Below are 19,423 nucleotides of genomic sequence, written 5' to 3'. Positions count from 1 at the left end.
TCATTTTCCTCACCTGGGCTGTTGGGATGGAAGCGGAAATGATGCGCCTGCTGCTGCATCATTCCAATTGCACCACCTGGCCTGATCATCTGTCCTGGGCGACCATGAAGGCCTCCATTATCTCCCTGTCCATGGAAAAGCATAGGAGGGCGAAGGTCCCCACGTGGGTAAGTGAGCATAGATACGGGCCCCCGGTCTGGGGTGCTGCTGACCTCGTAGCTGCTGGGGATCTTCACACAAAGCAGCTCTGAAATGGCTGCCACCACGCCAGTGATGTTCTGAAGCAAGGGGGAAAAAAAAACATGCGTGTTGTTGAAATTGGATGTACTACAGATGCAAACAGCATTATGGATGATTTCTTCATAGCAAGAGGAAGACAAGCAATTTAATCGTTTTTCTATTGCTGTTTCTTCTGTTCACCAATCAGATGACTTGTTTTTTTAAAATAACTGTTCCAAAGATATTATCGTACCCATCTGTTTCATTCCCCTACATGTTCTTTTTTTTTTTAGCGCGGAGACTAAGAGACAAGTAAAAGACACAGACTGGCACATACAAGTAGATTTTTACTTAATTGAAGTCGTCTTACCTCAGCTGCAGCTGGTCTCAAAGTAATAGCAACAGAAACAAGCCCTGATTTGGAATTGTTAGACATGGGACCAAACGGGGGTCCAAAAAAAGCTCCTGAAGGCTCAGTTTTAATATCTTGCAATTTGACCTCCGATCCTAAAAGGGAAAATTGTCAAATTTATTTTGAGACTTTTTTTTTTAATAGTGAGAACCAGTATGTTCATACGTGTATTACAGTTCTATACCTTTCCCATCCGGCGCAGGTAGCATTGGGAGCACAGGGGAGACACAGGGGGACGGTGGCTCTTGCTTCACCAATGACAGGTCCGGATAACGACTGATTTCCATGCCGACCACACTCTCGGGGGACGACGATGGAACAAAACTGTCAGGTGTGTCCCTTTCCTTGCAAAGCTCCTGTCCTTTGTTACTGTTGCGTTCCATGGAAAAACGCAGTCAAAGCCATGCAGTTATGTATGAAAAGAAATGTGTGTATTGGGATACCTCAGTTCTTCTTGGTTGTTGTGGGGAGGGGTCGGAAGGGAGGCGGGAACATCCACCGTTTTGGGTCCCTGAGCAATGGCCCGAGCCAGCAGATCTTCCTCAGTCCTGAACGGCACGTGCAGCGGCTTCGGAACAAGCCCTTTGGACACTGCGCAAAGAAGAGCACGCAGTCAGTCACATTACGCTCTTTAGATGATTCAAATAAACACAGCGATGACTGATACCCATGGCTACTGCTTTGCTGGCCAGCTCTTCTGTTGTAGCAAAGCCATTGATCATTTTCTGCCGGTTCACCGGGGGCGGCGTCGGAGGAAGGGATGCCGGGGGTGTTGGTGGATTGCTCAGGTTACTCTGCTTTAAAGAAACAGTCGAGTCCCGGTCATTTCACACATTTCCAAGAACACCATAAATGTTACCAGATCTCACCTTGTAGGCCAGCTGGGAATAGTAGTCAGAGACGCCATCCAATGAGGCGCTGCCAAAAGTGCCTGACAGAAGGTTTTCGCCATTGAGCTGACCACTGCCGTAGGGAGCAAAGTGAGCAAAATTGACCCCGATCAGTGGTTCCATGAGGGGCAGCAGAGAGAGTTGCTGGAAATAAAGAACCAGGATCATGAATAAAACCATGAATGTGAAACACAGAAACAAAAAATACATGCCTTCCCCAGTTAGGGTTCAAAGTTCAAATGCTTTTGTAACTCACTGAAGATCAAAAAGTATACAGGCGTATGGGCTGAACTTATTTGACCGCTTACCACTTTCATGTAGATTTTTTTTCATTTTTTTAACGAAATTCGAAGCAGCTGCTTTGATAAATTAATCTGATGAAGCTGTAACAACAATTGAAACTGCACCACTATTTTTTGGGAGGGAATCCTTCAAATGATCATTTAAGTGATGTCAAGCTCCTCTCACATCAGTCGAGCTTTGTCATTCGCAAGTGACCATGAATCTAGCGCCCCTGGTACTTAACTGACGCTCCTTTCGTCAAGGTCTTGGAATTGGGCAAAATGGTGACTTTGAGCAAAAATTGCCAGCTTCCTGTTATGTCATTATGTCTGAAATAAAGCTGCAACCTTACTTCATAAGTTATCAAATTCAATAAAATACCAAATTAAATCCTCAAAATTTCTGCCTAAACAAATACCTGGTGGTCTGTATTTCTCTATGCAGAATTATCTTGTTAAATCAAAATAAAACATTTGCAAACATGACCTCTTACTGTAGAAAACAACGAAACATTTTTGCTTTTTGCAGCAAGTTAAAGACAAAAAAACGCCACATATCTGAGCACGCAGCTGGTAATTATTTTCCTCTTCGATTTAGTTACTGTTCTTCATTATGTAAGACGGAGAATTTCACGAGTTTGTTAGTCTTACCTGTTTGATTTGGGTCATTACGGTGTCAGGGCCAGAGTGCATCAGTTGCCTCTCATCACCTTCCTTCTTCCTTTTCTTGTAGCGGGACGGCGGTTTCTCCCCCCCTTTGGGGTTTCTTTTATTCCTTCCTTTCTTCTTCTGCTGTTCATTGAAAAGCTGTCCTTGGAAGTCCAGATTGCCATCGGAATATGCCTGAGGTAAAGAAAGATGGCGCGGAACACAAACGCTCAAAATGAAAACCAAACAGTCGACGTACAGGTTTTTAAGCACACAAGTGAGTCATTTGGAAACAGACGTGTGACTCGTGAAAATTGTTCTATGAGTCAGCAAAGCAGTTCAAAAGGATAATCTCGCAAGATAATGTTTTAGAGACATCTGTCAATCGAGCTTATGTTGACGTTGAATATAAAGGAGGAAAACTACTTATTTTTGCCCCAATTGTTGGTATTTGTTGCCTGCTTTAGTTGCCGTATGACTCACTATGCTGCCCACACTCTCAGTGCTCTAGAACAGCGGTTCTTAACCCCTGTGAAATACTTTTTGTCGTCGTATCTGTAGGTGTGTTTTATCCAGCAACTCCTGAAAATAGGGCTTTACCATAATTGTTTTATTTTCGGCTCGTCTGACGCAAAATAGCCTCAATGACGACAATGTGCATACATATCAAATCTGACGAAAATAAAGACATACGATGTTTTACAAAGGAGTTACTATATCGCAGATCAGCAATAAATTGCTTGATGTTCCAGTTAATTTGCTCTTAATCTGAAAAGCAGCATGTACCGTTCCTGTCACAGCATGAAAAATCATTCAATTAGATTTGCTGGTAACTGAAGAAACCCTGTTAAAATCTCACATGCGCCACCAATTATACACCAACCCCCATTTGAGAACCTTTGCTCCGAAACCCCATGACACAAATGAAAAAAAACACCGACCCCATTGCTGTCCACAGAGCTTTGCCTGAGTAGGCCTTTGCAGTCGGCAGGTTCTTCTTCCTCCGACCGCATGCTCTCTTCCGACTGCTGCTGGGAGAACTCGGGCGGGGTCGCACTCTTGTTCTTCAGTAGGTGCTTCAGTAACTCGTTGCCAGCTTCACCCTTGTTTGGACTCTGCCCAGCAGGGAAAGGAGACGCACTTCCTTTGCTGCCGCTCTCCTCCTTCACGGAGCTCATCTCTCCACCCACAGAACCTTCTCTGGACCCGTGACATTCGCTGCTGTCAGTCTGTTCCAGCTTTATGTTGCTGAGTATCCTGTCGTGCTCCTGAGCCTGCGCCTTCGCAGCGTCCAGCAAAAGTCCACCTTGTCCTCCGGAAAGTTGCCTCTCGAGCTCAGAGTGACCCGGTGTAGAACATCCAAGTGGGGATCTGGAGAGATCATGTTCCCCAAAGAGATGTGTGTTCCTGGTTGGCGTGGAAGAGGTGTCGGAGACGCACGGCGTCAGTGGGGCGGTGAGGTCCGAGTGTGGCGTCGAAGGCGTTTTGATTGAATCCGCGTCATCGTCTTTTTTCTTTTTGCGCGTTCTTTTCTTTTTCCCTTTCTCATCGGGGATGATGTTGGAGTAGAGTTGGATTAACGATTGACCCGAACCGGGGAAGTTGGATGGAAGAGGTGTCGCGGATTCACTCGCAAAAGGCGGACCTTCGCCCTGCATGGGAAGCATCATACCCGCCCCACTGAACTGACGAGGTCTGGGCTGAACCTGCGGAAAGTTGGGCCCTGGTAGGCCCAGGTTATCAGGCCCCAAAGCGGACGCCATTTCCGGAGGTATCATCCCGTTTCCCGTCATGGGCCTCCGTTCGCCTTGCATGAAGTTGCCGGTTGATGAGCACATGCCTTGCTGCTGCGGGAACACCGAAGCGTGTGGTTGCTGTTGTTGTACAGGGAGCCTCTGGGGCTGCATGAACTCCTGGGGTAGCTCCGAGTTAAAAAACGGCATCTGAGCGTGCTGCGCCATGTTCCCATCTGGCCCCATCATACCTTGCTGCTCCATTTCCATTCGGTGTTTCAAGGCTCTCTGCCGTTCAACTTCCTGCATAAGCTGCACCCGCTGTCTCTCCTGCTGTTCACGCAGCCTCTCTCGCCTCTCACGCTCCTGGAAGCCCTCACTGAATGGATTGTTATCATCAAATTTCACACCACCCGCTTGAATGGGTTTTACAGCCCCTTGAGGAGCTGCGGCCATTTGGGACTCCGCTGGCATTTGAGAGTGTTGAAGCATGTTACCCATCTGCATTTGATGGGGCTGCACCGGGTTGCCCACATGTACCTGCGGGGGCATTATAGGTGGCATTCCAGGTCCTCCCATGGGAGCGGGAGTGGCGGGATGCCAGCCTGGTGGTGGGTTGGGCATTCGCGGCGGGACGTTGGGCGGGCCAGAATGAATTGGCATTTGCATCACTGGGTTCCCCTGAGGTTGGACCATTGGTGGCCCACCGGGAACAAGGCCAGGTGGAACAGGACCCGACCCTGAATGCATCCCAGGCATTAAGGGTGTCAAATTGTTTTGTTGCTGTTTCACTCTGTATTCTTCAATGAGTTCAGCGTGCTCCTTTTGTTGCTTGCGGATCTAAAATACAAAGGACATGTTTAAGTGACTGTGTATGTGCGATAGTTTCAAGCAAAATCAAGCAAAATTATTCCATCCAAAAATGATTGAAACCTTAAAAAAAAAAATCGTAGCAACAATTGAGAGCTACTTTAATGAAATGAATTTACCGGTCATTTAATTGCAGTAGCTTATAAGTTGTGTTATTTTCGTGCAGTTCTCCATTTGTGTAAGTGGCAGGTAGTCAAACATTCAGTGGAGACGCGAGACAGGCCGAACTCTTCTCACCTGCTCTAGTTGTTTCTGCACAACGCCCTGTTGCTCTGTGACATGCTTGAGCTGCTCGGCATCCTCCTCGGGGAACTCCCTCCCTGCCTTCTTTGCCGTTCTTTGCTTGGCAGACAAAGCCTTCTTTGACTTCCTGTGCGCTCCGATCTTCTCCTCCAGAAACTTCTGCTGCATTTGAAGTAGTTGCTGAGTCTCCTGCAGCCACTCCTCATACTGTGCCCTTTGAGCATTGTCTGAAAGAAAATGGTTAGCTTTCATTAGCGAGCCTGGCGGAATAGGAGAGGTAAAATAGATTTGTGGGCCTACCGAAGATTAAAAATCACCAATGCAAATTTTTAAAGCACTTACTAACAAATCCTGGTCCAAAATTAGGAGGATTTGGTCGTGGAACTTGTGTCAATCTGCCGTCCTGGTGAAAAAGTACATATATTTCAGTTCATATATTTATAGTGGTGTACATAATTTATAAGAGATGCCATTATTCTGAAAATTATTTCAGGTTAATAGTACCTGTCCTACAACTTGCGGGGGAAGCGGTGTGCTTTCGGGACAAGGTGCAACAGGGCCAGATGGAAACCTGTGAGCGATCAAGACAATAGTGACTTATTGGTTCTAGTAAAAAAATAATAATCTATTAACTCTTTATGCATTCTCAGTCTTACCTATTTATAACCATTGGAGTCATTCCAATGTTGTTCTGAACCATGACTTTATTGATGCCTTTCAGTGCGACCATCTTGGCTTTCATGATCGGGTCAGTAATCGCGTCGAAATCTTGATGACAAATGACCACAATTACCACAGTAAAAAAATGTTTAATGTAAAACTAAAGAGGTGCATCTCGACAAATTTGAATATTTCGGAAAAATTAATTTACACCCAAAAAGTAGACCTTAGGTAAGAAATAAATTGGCTATCGTAGTGCGCTTTGAATCAAAGGAAATTTTTTTTACCAATGTTGGGGAAGAAAGAGTCAGTGGAACGCTGTCGTATCATGGCCTGCATTTGTCTCTGCTGCTGCTGTTCTTGCTTTTCCTGATCTAAGAGGTCCTGCAAAAGGAGGGGCTGTTCCTCCAGCAGAAGAGGACGCTGCTGGCCGTGCTGACCCAAGGCCTGGTTCAAAACCTGCTGCTCCACCTGGTGGTCCTCTCCAAAGTCTGTTAGCGAAGACTCTCCGGCAACAGTTGCGCTGGGTGTTGCCTGATTCACAGGAGGGGAGCGGGCATGCTCACTTTCAGTCACTTGGTTCTGCTGGGGTAGGGGGTTAGCGCCTTGATTGACAGATTCAGCCATTGGGTTTAACGACTGCTCTTCGGGCTGCTGCTTAATGAGTAAACTGGACAGCACAGGGGTGGAGTCAGAGAGGGCTCCTTGCTGATTTGACGCCACGGCGTTCCCAGCGAGCTCGGGGGATTTCTGACAGTCTTTGACCTCCGTTTTAATTTCCTGCCCGTGCGCCAAAGGGGCGGAGTCCCGATTCTCCGGAGTGTCAAGTTTGACCTCGCTTGATGATTTTTCGCCCGCGTTCTCGGCATTCTCCGGTGCGGTTGCTGATACGGATGAGGCTGCGCTTTCGCTGGGCTCCAGGTTTTTGTTCATCTCAGCAGTGTCACCGCTATCATCCATAGGATCACTGAGATCCAGTTCCTCGTTGAACATGTCTTTCTTGATGTCATCGAGATCAGGGTCCGTATAAGCAATGATGTCAAATTTCCCAGATGTCAGAAAGTCATCAAGGTGCAGGTCGTTCGTCTCCAGGTCAAGGTCTTTCCCATCTTCAGGGTCCAGATTAAGGTTTTCCAAGTCAGCGTCCACTAAGTCTTTCACCTCCACATCTTCGAGATCTTTTACTGCGGATTCCTCTGCATCCAGTTTCTCTTCTCCTGTTTCACTAGTGGCCACAGTATCGTTCTGGCCAGTAGGGGGAGCAGACAGGATAATTGAAGGAGGCATGTTTTGGGTTTCATTTGGAGCGGGCTGGCTCATGGATCTCATCAAAGGGGATTGTTTGAGTGTGTTGTTTGCTGATATTTGGGACTGCTGATGAAGATTGTCCATACTAGTGGATAGGGGGGCATGTCCAGCCTGGCTGGCCAATGGATCTAACATTCTGGGCCCCTGAGTAAAGGGCAACCTGTTATCTGGTGTGCCCGGAAAGCCTTGTGGCCTTTGAATTTGAATGTTGGGACCCATGTTGCATCCTTGCATAGCAACTGGTGGAAATGCCATGCGTGGCCTGTTTTCTGCTGTCCTGTGTCGCAGTTCGATGAAGGGCTGGCCCATAATGTTATGCTGCTGCACTGGCATACTGTGCGGCGGAAAGTGCTGGGGTAGAGCCATAGGATTACCTCCAACTCCTTTTGCCATTTCTGCTGACATGGATCGTCTCATTTGAGGGGGGGCTTCCTGCATTGGATGCTGCCCACGAGGAAATAGTTCTTGGGCTGAATGAGGTCCGAGAGCACCAGCTGGAAACGAAAACCTACAACATGATAAAAATACGTGAGTACAAAGTGGAAGCTATCCACTAATTGCAGGATAAAACGATGTAAAGGGTAAACGTCAAAGCTAAACACACCTTTGCCCTTGGAGTCTCAAATTAGGATCTCCGGGGTGTGGGCCCCGTGGCAATTGTCCTTCATGTCCTGCTGGAAATGGTCCTGGAAACCTCATTGGCCCCCGTATAGGTCCTTGACCAGGATAAGGAGGCGGAGGTCGATTGAATACATCGCCCTGTTGTCCGTGATCTTCCTGTGGCCACGGCCGTGGTGTTCTTGGGGGCAAGTTGCCAGAAGGCTCTTGAGGGCACCTCTCTTGTCGAATGGCACTCCTTTGTTGCTGCTGCTTCAGGATTAGTTCTCGAATACGTTGCCGCTGCAAAAACACAAGTGTCGCAAATGGGGAGCGTTAGAAACAGATTTGCTAGATCAGCGGGTCTCAAATGGGAGTGACATGAAGCCAGTTGAGGGGGAATTCAAAATTGACAGGGTTTCTGCAGGTATCAGCAAATCTAATTTAATGATTTTTAATGCAGTGTGGCGAACATTTTTTTTTTTCAAATTAAGAGCACATTAATTAACACGTGAAACAACTCACAGCTAAATTGTGTTATAGTGACTTATTTGCAAAAAAAAAAAAAAAATTATATATATATATATATATATATATATATATATATATATATATATATATATATATATATATATGCCTTTGTTAAATTTAAAATAAAAGGAGCCATAAATAAAACCACAATGTTGTGAGCTACCTTCTGGAGTTGCACCTATAGAGATACTTCTACTAATGTTGTTCCAATCCAAAGTTTATCAAGTTAAATCACACAGATGGCACAGCACTCTGTTTTTAGTCTTCTTATTTTCCAACCCAAAAAGCTTCACGCTGATTAGGGGGTACTTGGCTAAAAAATATTTCCTGTGCTTAATCCTGTCTTCGATCATGCACAAAATCATTTGTGAGGCTGTGTAACGGGAATGAAATGGCCATTGTATCTCTTCACAACTTTAACGACAGCTTATTTAAAGCGATATCAAATTAACTACAGCACATAAGCAAAGATAACACTGTCCACTAAAAATGTTCTTGTTAAAAAACAAACTAAGGGGACCAAATCTGTCAGGAATTCAAACTAGTCCCAGTGTTGATATCATATGAGACAAACGTGTCCATAGTAAACAAGAAATTCAAGACAGTAAACTCTTAATAACACAACTATGTACCTGTCTGAGTCTCTCCTCATTTTCAGCCATAGCAACCTGAGCATCAGAGGATACAGCAGGCATTTGGGGGTTGATTGGAACCTGGCTTGGGTCTTGAGGGACAACCGCATTGTTAACCAGACTTGACTGATCTTTAACTTCCATCTTCTCAGACTGCGGACGAGGGGTCATAGGAGCTTGTTCAAACGAGTCATGACTGGGCGTCTGACTGGGTCTTCTGGAAGGTGACCGGGTAAAGCCATCATCTGGTAAACAAGGATGTTTAGGTGTTTGTGATCCTGGATGAGGGAAATGTTCCTGAAGTCTGCCTTGAGAAGCAGAGAATTGGTCCTGAGTTCCCAAAGATCCTGGCCTTAACGCTTGTCTATTCACTCCATCAGGTCCAGGATGCAAGGTTCCAGGTGACTGGGCATAGGGGTCATTTACCATTGTCCGCGGGTTCCCCGGCTGGGAAAACATGTCGTTACTCCCTGACCTTGACGGGCCCGAGGCACTAGGAAATGCCTCAACTGGACCTCGACCGCTGCCTGGCGACTTGGAAAACCTCTCCACGGCAGCGGGCCTGGGTGTACCTGGCGGCTGCGAATAAGGGTCCACGGCGTGAGAAGGTGACATCCTCTGAGCAGGGTGTGACTGGTGAGGGAACTGGTTCATTCCACCGGGGTGAGGGGTGCCTGGAGCATGTGAGTAAGGATCCGGAGATTGGCTGGGGGTGTTTGATGGTTGATTATAGTTGTCGTGTGGACGCGGGGTGCCAGGAGGTCTAGCATAAGGCTCGAAAAACGGGCGAGATTGAACATTGGGTTCAGGTCGAGAGTTGCCTGCAGGCTGAGAAAATGGGTCGTATGTGAAGTGATCTGGCCTTGGAGTTGAAGGTGCGTGGGAATAAGGGTTTCTAACCATTTGGCCCTGCTGAGTAAATGAATGTGCTTGAGGTTGATGTTGGCCCATGCGAGGTGGACTGGTAAAATTATCATTCCCAGATGGTCGAGGTGTATGCGGGGGCTGTGCGTATGGATCAGCCTGTTGATTCTGTGAGAACCTGTCCGCAGGATGCTGACCTGCTCGATATAGCGCTTCATGAGTTTGTGGCGGGGGCATCGGTGTCTTGAACAACGGTACGGAGCCAGATTCATTGCTTCCAGGGATTGGTGTCAGTAAAGGTCTTGAGTATGGGTCAGACAATATCATCCTGTTCTGAGCCATGCGTTGATAAGCCTCATTTCTTATCATAGGCCTAGAGTATGGATCTCTGCCTGGCGAGCCCATTGGGGGCCTTCCCTGAGCAGCGTGGCTCATCCTGGGTGGCCCCATGGGCTTCAGAAAAGGATCCGTTTCCCCAGACGGCCTTGGAGTGTCAGGGGGTTTGGCATAAGGGTCATTGCTAGAGGATGTTGGGGAACCGAATGTATCATGGGCAGGGGAGGGTCTTCCTCGGTCCTGCTGTTCCATCAAGGATGTGGGAGATTTACCCGATTCCATAGGCATTCTACGACACGCATTTGGCCCGAGAGTCGGTGGTCTTGGAGTCCCCACCATCTTGCCATATGGGTCCCATGGAGACGAAGGCCTGGACCCAGAGGAGCCCGGCGAGAAAACCTGCGGGGACTGGGGCTGAGAAGACAAGCCAGAAGGAGGAGGGGGAGGGGGTCGTAAAAATACATCGTCCGAAAGACCCGACGTCGGTGTCCCCGGTAACTGGGGTCTTGCAAAGCTGTCTTTAGCAGCGAGCTGCTGCATCGGAGATGTGCTTCCATTGCTAGGTAGCGAGGCTGGGCTCTGGTTCCCGCTGTTGTTGCCATCTCCCTCAGCCTGCGCATTGGTCTGTTGCAGCTGCTGTTGCTGTTGGAGTTGCTCGTTCTTAACTTGCTCCAATTTCTGGGTAGCTTCGATTTTGGCTTGCTGTTTGCTTTTCTGCCTCATTTGCTGTCGGAAAACCAAAACAAAATGTTTGGCGTTAGACAACGTGCTGAAGGCGACAAATGCCATTTGCTAGTCTCATGCAAAAAAAAGTGAACTGGGCCTACTAACCACCAATGTCATCAGGGTTAATGCGGAGGGATAATGCAGTTGTTTTGGGAGCTTTTACTAAACCACCTCTTAGATGTTTTATATTAAGTGGACCTGCTGCTGCCCTGACTTAATTGCATACCCTCTTACCTGTCTAAACTTCCACTCTTGTTCATGCTCTGACTCTTTTGGTTTCAAAGGGTCTTTAAACAGCAGTTCTGTGTCTAGTGGTATGTTGGGATCAAACACCTCAGGGGGCTGTGGATGCTGTGGATGGTGCCTCTTCACTGTCTCATTGGACATCTGGACTTTGTTGATGCGCAGGGCGGCTCGGTTATCTCTTGCCTTTTGCTGAAAGGCACATCAATACACATTATCAAGACAAACTGCAGATTAGAGGCAGGTAACAGCTAGGTAACTAACTCCGGCAATGTTCATCAAAACAGTATTCTCCATTTTCTGCAAATATGGTTGACAACGGTTAAACCACTTTCATAACAAAGGCACGCCATTTTACTCTCACCGATGCTAGGTATATACTGTATTTTTAACAGAATTTTTGGTCAGTTCAAACATTTGAACGTCGGGGCTTTAAGAGCGCAATGGTATGAATGATCTTACCACATATGGGGCCCTGTCTTGTGAACTTGCTTTCCTCCATAGTTTTGCAATTTGCTTTACTCTGGTAGACCAGTCTAAAAAAAAAAGACAACAGAGCTCTAATGTCAATTTGTACTTTGGAGACTGTGATGGGGGGATGAGTGCCATGCACCAACCTGGGAATTCTGCTTTGAGGTTAGGAAAATTGATGTTGGTGTAAAGGACAGGTGCTACAGTGGCAAGTTCCCCGAGTGTCTCCTCCTTCTCCCACTTAAGTGTACTCCTTTGGGCATTTGACATGGCTTCAGTTTCCCCCTCCGGCAGTGATCCAGGTGGTGTGGGGCCATGGGCAGGGGCGGGCCATGGGCCAACTGCTTCTCTAGGCATTTGACAGAATTTTCTATCCCTGCAAAGGCAAACACAGTAAATACACCTAATGCAAAAAAGAGGGAATGATATACATGCATCGTGCATATACATAATATACATGCTTCATGAAATGCAAGCATAAGTACATTACCTGGGATTGTCAGTGAAAGGCATACGGTTGAGGGGGGAGAAATTTTCTGGGATTAAAGGCCCTCCTGAATTGGAAGGGAAACGGTGGCTTGGACCCATCATTCCATTGATCATTGGCATCCTTGGAAACATCGGGCTGCCAGCTGTCAAAGAAAAGTTATGCATGGCTTGTTTGAACATTAAACTATTTAGAAACTGTATAGGAACACATCAATGTAGCAAATAATCTACCTGTGTTGGGGTGAGGGATACAAGTGCCAGGTGTGGTGGGGAGGGGCCCAGGACCTTGGGGATGAGGCACTTGTGGCGGCGGTGGTTGGCTTGTGCTGGGGCTGAGAACCGCGGTGAAGAGATCCTCGACATCCTTGCCCTCCAGCTCTGTAACATTTTAATAGCATGATGCTTCGTGAGCACACTACATCTTGATCAAGAAAAACATTTCACCAAAATTGAGAGTGACGGAAACTACAAAGTATCAGAGAAAATTACAAACCTGGGATTTTGTACAGTTTGCTCAGAATTGATTCTGAAAAAGTAAAGAGGCAACATTTACAACTGTTTTCATCTGTGGGCATGAGGAACTTATTTTTTGCCCCCCATATGGCAGGTGAACACCAACACTCACCATCAGTAACCATCTTGTCCAACTCAGGACTGAGAATGCCATCCAGGGGTTCTTCTGGAATGCTTCGAGGTGTCCTGCGACCAGCCTGAGAGTGGGGCACCACTGGTGAACTTTCTGTGAGGGGCCCTACGTCCAGACCAGCTGTGGAAATAAACAACAACATATATAATTAAAAAAAAAAGAAAGCTGCACATGATCAGGATTATTGGGGCCAATCACCGATCTGTGAATTAAAAATCAAAACAAACAATAACTGATCCCAAAACAACATCGAAAACTATGTCTATTTAATTAAATTATTATATTGCCCAAAGACAGCTGGAATGGGCACCAGCACAGCAGAGACCCTAGTGAAGATAAGCGGCTCCAGAAAATTGATATATGTTTTCAATAGTGCCAAGCTTGTTTTTTTTTTACCTAATCTTTGCAATGCCCCAAGGAAGAAAAGAGGAGAAAAAAAGCAATGTATGAAGCATATCGCATGCAAAGTCAGAGAAAATAAGTGTATGAAAGCAAGATTGCATTGAAGCGAGGGGATTAGTAGACCAGTGAGCCCTTACCAAAAGGAGGAGGCGAGCCATCAACCTGGAAGGAGCAAAAATCAAGACCTAAAAGAACCCAAAACCAGATACAATGAGTGGAAAAACAACTTAAAGAACAAAATATGATTTGGACAATGCAAACAAAAGAATAAAATCAAAGATGAACAAAATATCTTGATTTCAACATGGAAAAACAAACAAAACAGACCTATTTTGTTCCCTCATGTTTCTAAAACTTGGAAGAAAGTAAATTCGAGAGGATTACAGGTTGGCACCAATGCATCCGCCTATAGAATTAAAGACGCACCAGAGTCACCACTTGGCTTTCCGAGCATTCCCAAGATGTCTGCATCAGTATTCAAAACGTCTGACAGATCAACTAATGGCTCCTCAGACGTCTCTGTGAATGGAGGGGGGAAAAAAAAAGAAAAAAATGGGAGGAAATGTCATAAATTATAATTGACAATGATGAATGAATATGAAGAGGACCGGGTGAACAAAAAAAATGTAATGTGACAACCTTGACAAAAGTGTGAGCTCCCTGATATTTGTAAACTTTGGAGACTTTTTTGTTCGAGCAAAGAGTAATAAGTGACTAATTCCAGAAAGTACGCATCTTAAAGCCAATGCAAGGTTAAGTATTCCAAAAATGATCTCAAACCAGCTGGGGGCGCTGTCTCAATGGGCTCATTGAATGTAAACAAAGCAAAGGAAAACTTTCTTCTCAGGCTTGACTTCTAACGCAGGCTGGTAAATCCAACCCGTGCACTTCTGGCGAATATCTAAAATGCATCAAATTTTCAATCGACGTTTGAAAGTGACATGCTTCCAAATCGCCTCGAATCATCTGAAACATTGACTCGAAATATAGTACGTACGCTCTGCAAGCGGTCTGGCAGGAAGGGACGCGGCAGGAGCACTGAGCAGCGGGTCCGCCGAAGAGTTCAGGAAGCCGGCGGTAAGGCGTTTCCTCTCGAGCTGGCTTTGCCCTTCTTCGATTAGACCAGACTCCACCCCTTGCTGCCTGCTCTGCTTGCTTTTGTCCAGAAGGTCCTTTCCAAAGAATGCCTCCTGAGAATGGCAAGGCAAAGCACTCTTGAAGAACTGTCCTCTTGATGTCCTTATTGCAAAGACTCTTTCCCCGTAGGGATCATTCAAACACGCATTCAAGTATGATGAAAACATCAGCTCTGAAACCAACAGTAATAATGCAGCTGACCTCACGTTTGTCAGCACCTATCAAAGCTAAAACCACTTATTCCCACACGTCATTCGCAATCTTTGGAGACATATAACAGTGGGAGTCCCAGCTGCACAAGGACATTAAAAGCCCAATGTGTTACTGTTTCAATAATGAATGAAATGTGCTTTGCAGAGTTGGGACCTTTAGGTTTGACGAAGCACCGCCCGCTTTCGTTGTGGCGGGATAAAGAGCAGCGCTGACAGCTTGCCTGTGGCTTTATGCACATCACGTATGTGTGTTTTGGCCAACACAATGTGACAGTGAGAAATTGTCTCGAGACAAGCAATGGTGAAGTCACAGGCATTTAAGTTTTTTTTTTTTTTTTTGGGTGACTTCACAACCAAGAGAAGAACCATTTAAAGAGATGATATGAGTTTCTTCTGCCTCTGAAAAAAAACTTGCAGAGGGACTATGTGCTCAAAACTTGAGTAAGTGGTTTCCACACAATGCACTTTGAAGGACATGGTTTCCCCAGAGGGAGATACAAAGACATTAAAGATCCAATCGGGGCAAAGGAATTGTTACTATTGTTACTAATCTAAAATGTATGCAAAATTAATCAGTCACAAGGATAATATTTAGGATCAGAGATTGAATAACACATTCATTTAGACAGACCTGTAGGTAGGTGGGAAAGGCCTCCTCCAGTTTGGTTTTCTTCTTTCTGTAGCGTTTTTTAATTTTCTCTGCAACCTCTGCTCCGGAAGGCGTCTCATCCACAGGCGTGTCGGGCAGCATCTCTGTCCATCCCACAACTAAAAACAGAGGAACACATAGAAATGCGTGGTTGGGGGGGGAGCGTGTATACTATAGAATCTAGATCACTGTATATGATAATGCAAACTGCACAAACCCTCATCTTTGCCAATGCGACACTCCGACACAGACACCGAACCAGACGAATCCTTCCTACAGAGGGGCCGTTTAGCCTTGCCCGGGCCTTGGCCCGGTCGGCTTCTCTGGCGAACCATGAAACCGCCGATGCCTTGAAGAGATGATCCGGGAGGAAAATTAAAGCACACTTCAACTCTCATCAGAATCAGGATATGATTTTTTATCGGCTTTAGATTTTGTATGTATTGATCAGTGTTTCCTGTAAAGATTAGGAAACATTTAACAGAGGCCTGTGTCTTTGAGGGAGCACAGTACAGTACTTGCTACGGCCATAGTGTCAGGCTTTTACTGTCAACATTTCACGCCTCAGAGGAGCTGTCTCCTTCAATCAGGTGCCCTACCCGGCCGGTACGGTTTCCTCTTCCTCTTCTTGCCGCCGTCCACCCCCTTGGAGTCGTCCTCCACAGGCTCGCGCTCCGGGCTGGAGTCAGACTTGCCCTCACAATCCAAGAGCTCTGTCTCCACTAAATGGAGAAAATGCTGATGATGAGTGACAGCCCGGCAGTAAAGAAAACCATTGCCATGCTCTGGCTCCTTGAACACAGCACCGGGGTCAATTCAATCTGAACCCCACTCAGAACAAGGACGTTAGCCTGATTGAAATCAAGTTCATTTCATTTGCTCATTACTTCAGCGGCGGCTGTTTCGCGTTTTAATTTCACAAGTCCTTTTCTTCGCTGCTCTAGAGTGTTATGTGAAGATAAATGGAGATCAGCAGAGTTTTAGAAGTTTCGACTGAAATAAATTAAGCTTTCTGTGCTATTCAAATGTATTTAGTGGCAACTGTATATGACAACCTTGATCAACTGAAGTGGTTTGAACACATCTAAGGCGCGAGTCGGTTACCTCTAGCGTCCTCCATGTCCTCATCCCGGGAATGTTCTGAGAGGGGGTCCACGGGGGCCTGAAGAACTGCCACACTGTTCTGGTTGATTATCTTCAGTTTGAGCTTGGGCTTGGGCTTCCTGCGCCGTGACGCAGTGGCAGACAGGCTCTGGAGCTGACAAAGCCCTGACTCTGTCAGACAAACACCATCCTGGGTGTAGGTCCTCGATAGATCTAGGAAGATTAAACAACTGTGAACGTCATGGAAGACAGGTTAAACTTCCTAATGTGTACTCAAGCATGATCTTGTCCATTCAACGTTAAATTTACTGCATATAGTCAAACTTACCCATTTCTCGTGCTTTGGTGACAATCTGTGTCATGACAGCAGGCTCAATGGTGTCTCTGGGTTTGGTCAACACTGCAGGATACACACACACACCAATACAAACTGTATAAAACTAAACCGAATCTCCGCAAAAAAGGAAGAATATTCACATTTCAAAAAATTACAAAGAAATTCACAAACTAATGCATGCCTTTTTATCATTGTAAATTAGTTAAATTAATAACTACCAAATGAAATATATTATTTAAATATATGTTCAATTATTTTAAAACTTAATTTCAGTATACACAATAACCCAAACTTTATAATGAGATAAACGTACGAAAATAAGTTCACATGAGCTAATGCAAGAGATGATTTTAATGAAATAAGCAATGGTCATTTTTTTTTTAGCTTTATTAAAATATTTGATAATTATTTCAGACATTAAATATGTACATCTCTTGAGAATGTAAATGCTCAGTGGGGCAGATTAAAGAACGGAGCGGACATGTTGCATTGGGATCATGATTGAGCCCTGTTCCAACCCAAAAAGTTGGAGCAACGGCGTGCCCGCCTACCAGTTAAGGTATGAAATCAAACAACAAACGAAATCAACCGCTATCTCCTACCTTTAGTATTCTTGAAATTTCGGCACATTGTGCAGTCAAAGCAGTTCTCTGCTGCCTTCTCAACATCTTCCTCTGAATGAAGTCCAAGACAAGAAGCATGAAACCACCTGTGGACAAAGCGAAAAGTTTAGACACAATTTTTTGTTGCTCGTTTTCACGTGTCGTGAAGCTGCGTACCTGTCGCATTGTCGACATTGGACAATGATGGTGCCTTCGCTGTAGCTGATGAGGCAGACGGGGCATGTAGAAAGGCTGGCGCAGGGAGCACACTGGGTGTAATTATTCTGCCAGTCACACCTCAGACCTGGTGTGGTGGCGCCACACTGCGTACAGGACACACACCTGCAGGGAATAAAGAAAATTGAGGTCAATCTTCTCAGGTAACTTCACAGTCGACAAATTGGTTCAAAAAGTCCACTGCGTCACTTGCCATTTGCACTTCCAGCTCTCTTTGGGTACGTTCTGCAATGGGGGGTTGAGGCAGTACGTGTGGTAGCTGATGTCACAGTCATCACACAGTAACAAGCGGCCAGGGTCAGTGGCCTGGCCACAGGCTTCACACACCGTGCACTCTAAGCAACGCCAGCCTTTACTCAACACCACCTTGGTGATCTGAGGATGGAAAGAAATGTTGCGTGTATATTTTGAAAAACACACTATTTTCCTATTGTCATTGGGAATGGAAAGAATACATTACAAGAGTGCACTCATATCAGTAATTTCTCCAGAATTCAGCCTTACAATCAAAGTCAGCCAAAGCCATGTAATTGGATGGCTGTAAAAGATTATTGTCAACATACAATAGATTCTATGGTGTGAGATGTGTTAACTTATGAGATGGTTCCCCTCTGACCTTCATGTGTGTGTGTATCACTGAATCCAACAAAAAAAAAACAGTGCATGCGTGGTGATATAAAGTGAACATACCTTTATGCCTACACAAAATGGATGGTAGCACTGGCCACATTGAGCACAAGCCAAAAGACGGCCCTCCGCTCCGAGGCCAAAACTCCCACACACCACACACATGTCCTGGAGGAAAGAAACACTTCATGACTAGCCAGTTTTTTGAATCCGTTAATTGAAATGTTTTTTTTGACATTTTGCCGGATAATTGTAATTTTTGGCAGTTAGTTCAATATATTGAATACATTGTAAAGGCTATTCCTACTCTTAAGTATGACAGCATCTTTATAAAATCAAGCAAGCACCTGCTTGAGAGTGAAACTGTCATTGCTGGAAAATATGACCACTGTGTTGTGCATGGCATTTTCCTCTTCCTCCTTTATTGGGTACGGTGTTTCTATTGTGGTGATCTATCGGGGCGGAAACCATAAACATTAGCATATGTACAAATTATGTTGCAGGTGAAACATTTTAACGTTTAAAAATCTGAAGACAAAAAAATAAAATAAAAACGGAACATGTAAATATCACACATGCATATTACATTTATATGCAGGTGTGACGTCTGAGCACTTTTACACTATCGTCGTACACATACCCCTGGAATGATGCTGGGGCATACTCCGTTCTTGCCCCTGGCTCTGCCACGTCCAGTTCGACCCGACAGACCAGCCCCTCTAGGCCTCCTCCTTCCCGGGAAGGCTGAGCCTCGACCCTGTGGAGGCAAGGTAACAATCAGGAGACGTGTGTGATGACAAGTGAGATGAGGATATAAAGCCTGTGCGTGTAGGGGATTATCATTCTTATCCTGTTCACAATCACTGGAGGGAATGGAGTCTATAAGGCAAAATGAAGACAAAACCATGGACTGGTTGCCAGTAAACTGGCGGTAAACTGTAAAGCTTGCAATAAAGCAAAAAATGATCTATTGATTCCAGCTCTCCACTGCTTGGCCAATACGAAATCTTTTGAACGGCTGTGCTAATTCTAGCAAAAAATATGATTTAATGAAAAAAAAAAAATCATTATATACTATAATTATCAGGAGGCCAAATATAGCTCATTGCAGGTTCCAGACCCCTGATCTAAATGATGACTTAAATTTCGGAGAGTTGCAGAGTACCACAGATGTACATAGACTGGCTGAGAACGGACAGTTTGATAAAGGGCTGTTCTAAAGTGTAAAACAGATTATAGACCCTTACACACTGATTATCTAAGCCTGCCCCCCATCACCAGATCCCAATTTGTTGTATACCTCTGTACAATGACAAT

At 45.4% G+C, this 19,423-nt stretch overlaps 1 protein-coding gene and 1 long non-coding RNA gene across 2 annotated transcripts in view; one reads left to right on the top strand and one right to left on the bottom strand.

Moving 5' to 3' along the window:
* The window catches only part of kmt2cb (lysine (K)-specific methyltransferase 2Cb), a 48,400-nt gene that overhangs the window by 7,033 nt on the left and 21,944 nt on the right, over positions 1-19,423 (bottom strand). The window contains exons 16-51 of the mRNA XM_088428645.1: positions 18,747-18,863; positions 18,454-18,558; positions 18,170-18,274; positions 17,673-17,854; positions 17,420-17,584; positions 17,243-17,349; positions 16,632-16,703; positions 16,304-16,516; positions 15,799-15,921; positions 15,417-15,548; positions 15,182-15,318; positions 14,199-14,391; positions 13,628-13,720; positions 13,339-13,386; positions 12,779-12,919; positions 12,647-12,679; positions 12,385-12,531; positions 12,155-12,296; positions 11,811-12,040; positions 11,656-11,729; positions 11,185-11,385; positions 9,025-10,950; positions 7,869-8,164; positions 6,244-7,772; positions 5,953-6,064; positions 5,801-5,867; positions 5,639-5,699; positions 5,291-5,523; positions 3,392-5,023; positions 2,454-2,645; positions 1,501-1,665; positions 1,299-1,428; positions 1,075-1,222; positions 816-1,000; positions 590-726; positions 14-278 (exon numbers count right to left, since the gene is read on the bottom strand). Coding sequence (XP_088284771.1) covers positions 14-278; positions 590-726; positions 816-1,000; positions 1,075-1,222; positions 1,299-1,428; positions 1,501-1,665; positions 2,454-2,645; positions 3,392-5,023; positions 5,291-5,523; positions 5,639-5,699; positions 5,801-5,867; positions 5,953-6,064; positions 6,244-7,772; positions 7,869-8,164; positions 9,025-10,950; positions 11,185-11,385; positions 11,656-11,729; positions 11,811-12,040; positions 12,155-12,296; positions 12,385-12,531; positions 12,647-12,679; positions 12,779-12,919; positions 13,339-13,386; positions 13,628-13,720; positions 14,199-14,391; positions 15,182-15,318; positions 15,417-15,548; positions 15,799-15,921; positions 16,304-16,516; positions 16,632-16,703; positions 17,243-17,349; positions 17,420-17,584; positions 17,673-17,854; positions 18,170-18,274; positions 18,454-18,558; positions 18,747-18,863 — 9,838 coding nt within the window. The remainder of the gene's footprint in view (positions 1-13; positions 279-589; positions 727-815; positions 1,001-1,074; positions 1,223-1,298; positions 1,429-1,500; positions 1,666-2,453; positions 2,646-3,391; positions 5,024-5,290; positions 5,524-5,638; positions 5,700-5,800; positions 5,868-5,952; positions 6,065-6,243; positions 7,773-7,868; positions 8,165-9,024; positions 10,951-11,184; positions 11,386-11,655; positions 11,730-11,810; positions 12,041-12,154; positions 12,297-12,384; positions 12,532-12,646; positions 12,680-12,778; positions 12,920-13,338; positions 13,387-13,627; positions 13,721-14,198; positions 14,392-15,181; positions 15,319-15,416; positions 15,549-15,798; positions 15,922-16,303; positions 16,517-16,631; positions 16,704-17,242; positions 17,350-17,419; positions 17,585-17,672; positions 17,855-18,169; positions 18,275-18,453; positions 18,559-18,746; positions 18,864-19,423) is intronic.
* Positions 1-19,423, top strand: part of LOC148414378 (uncharacterized) — a 27,884-nt gene extending 8,461 nt beyond the window's left edge. The window contains exons 3-4 of the long non-coding RNA XR_015867366.1: positions 834-962; positions 18,705-19,423. This is a non-coding gene — a long non-coding RNA (uncharacterized LOC148414378). The remainder of the gene's footprint in view (positions 1-833; positions 963-18,704) is intronic.

Source organism: Hippichthys cyanospilos, chromosome 12 (genome assembly GCF_059441005.1).
Source record: "Hippichthys cyanospilos isolate Australia breed blue-spotted pipefish chromosome 12, RoL_Hcya_1.0, whole genome shotgun sequence".
Classification (NCBI taxonomy): Eukaryota; Metazoa; Chordata; class Actinopteri; order Syngnathiformes; family Syngnathidae; genus Hippichthys; species Hippichthys cyanospilos.
Note: the sequence above shows the minus strand (reverse complement) of the source record. Positions and strands in the feature narration are given on the sequence as shown.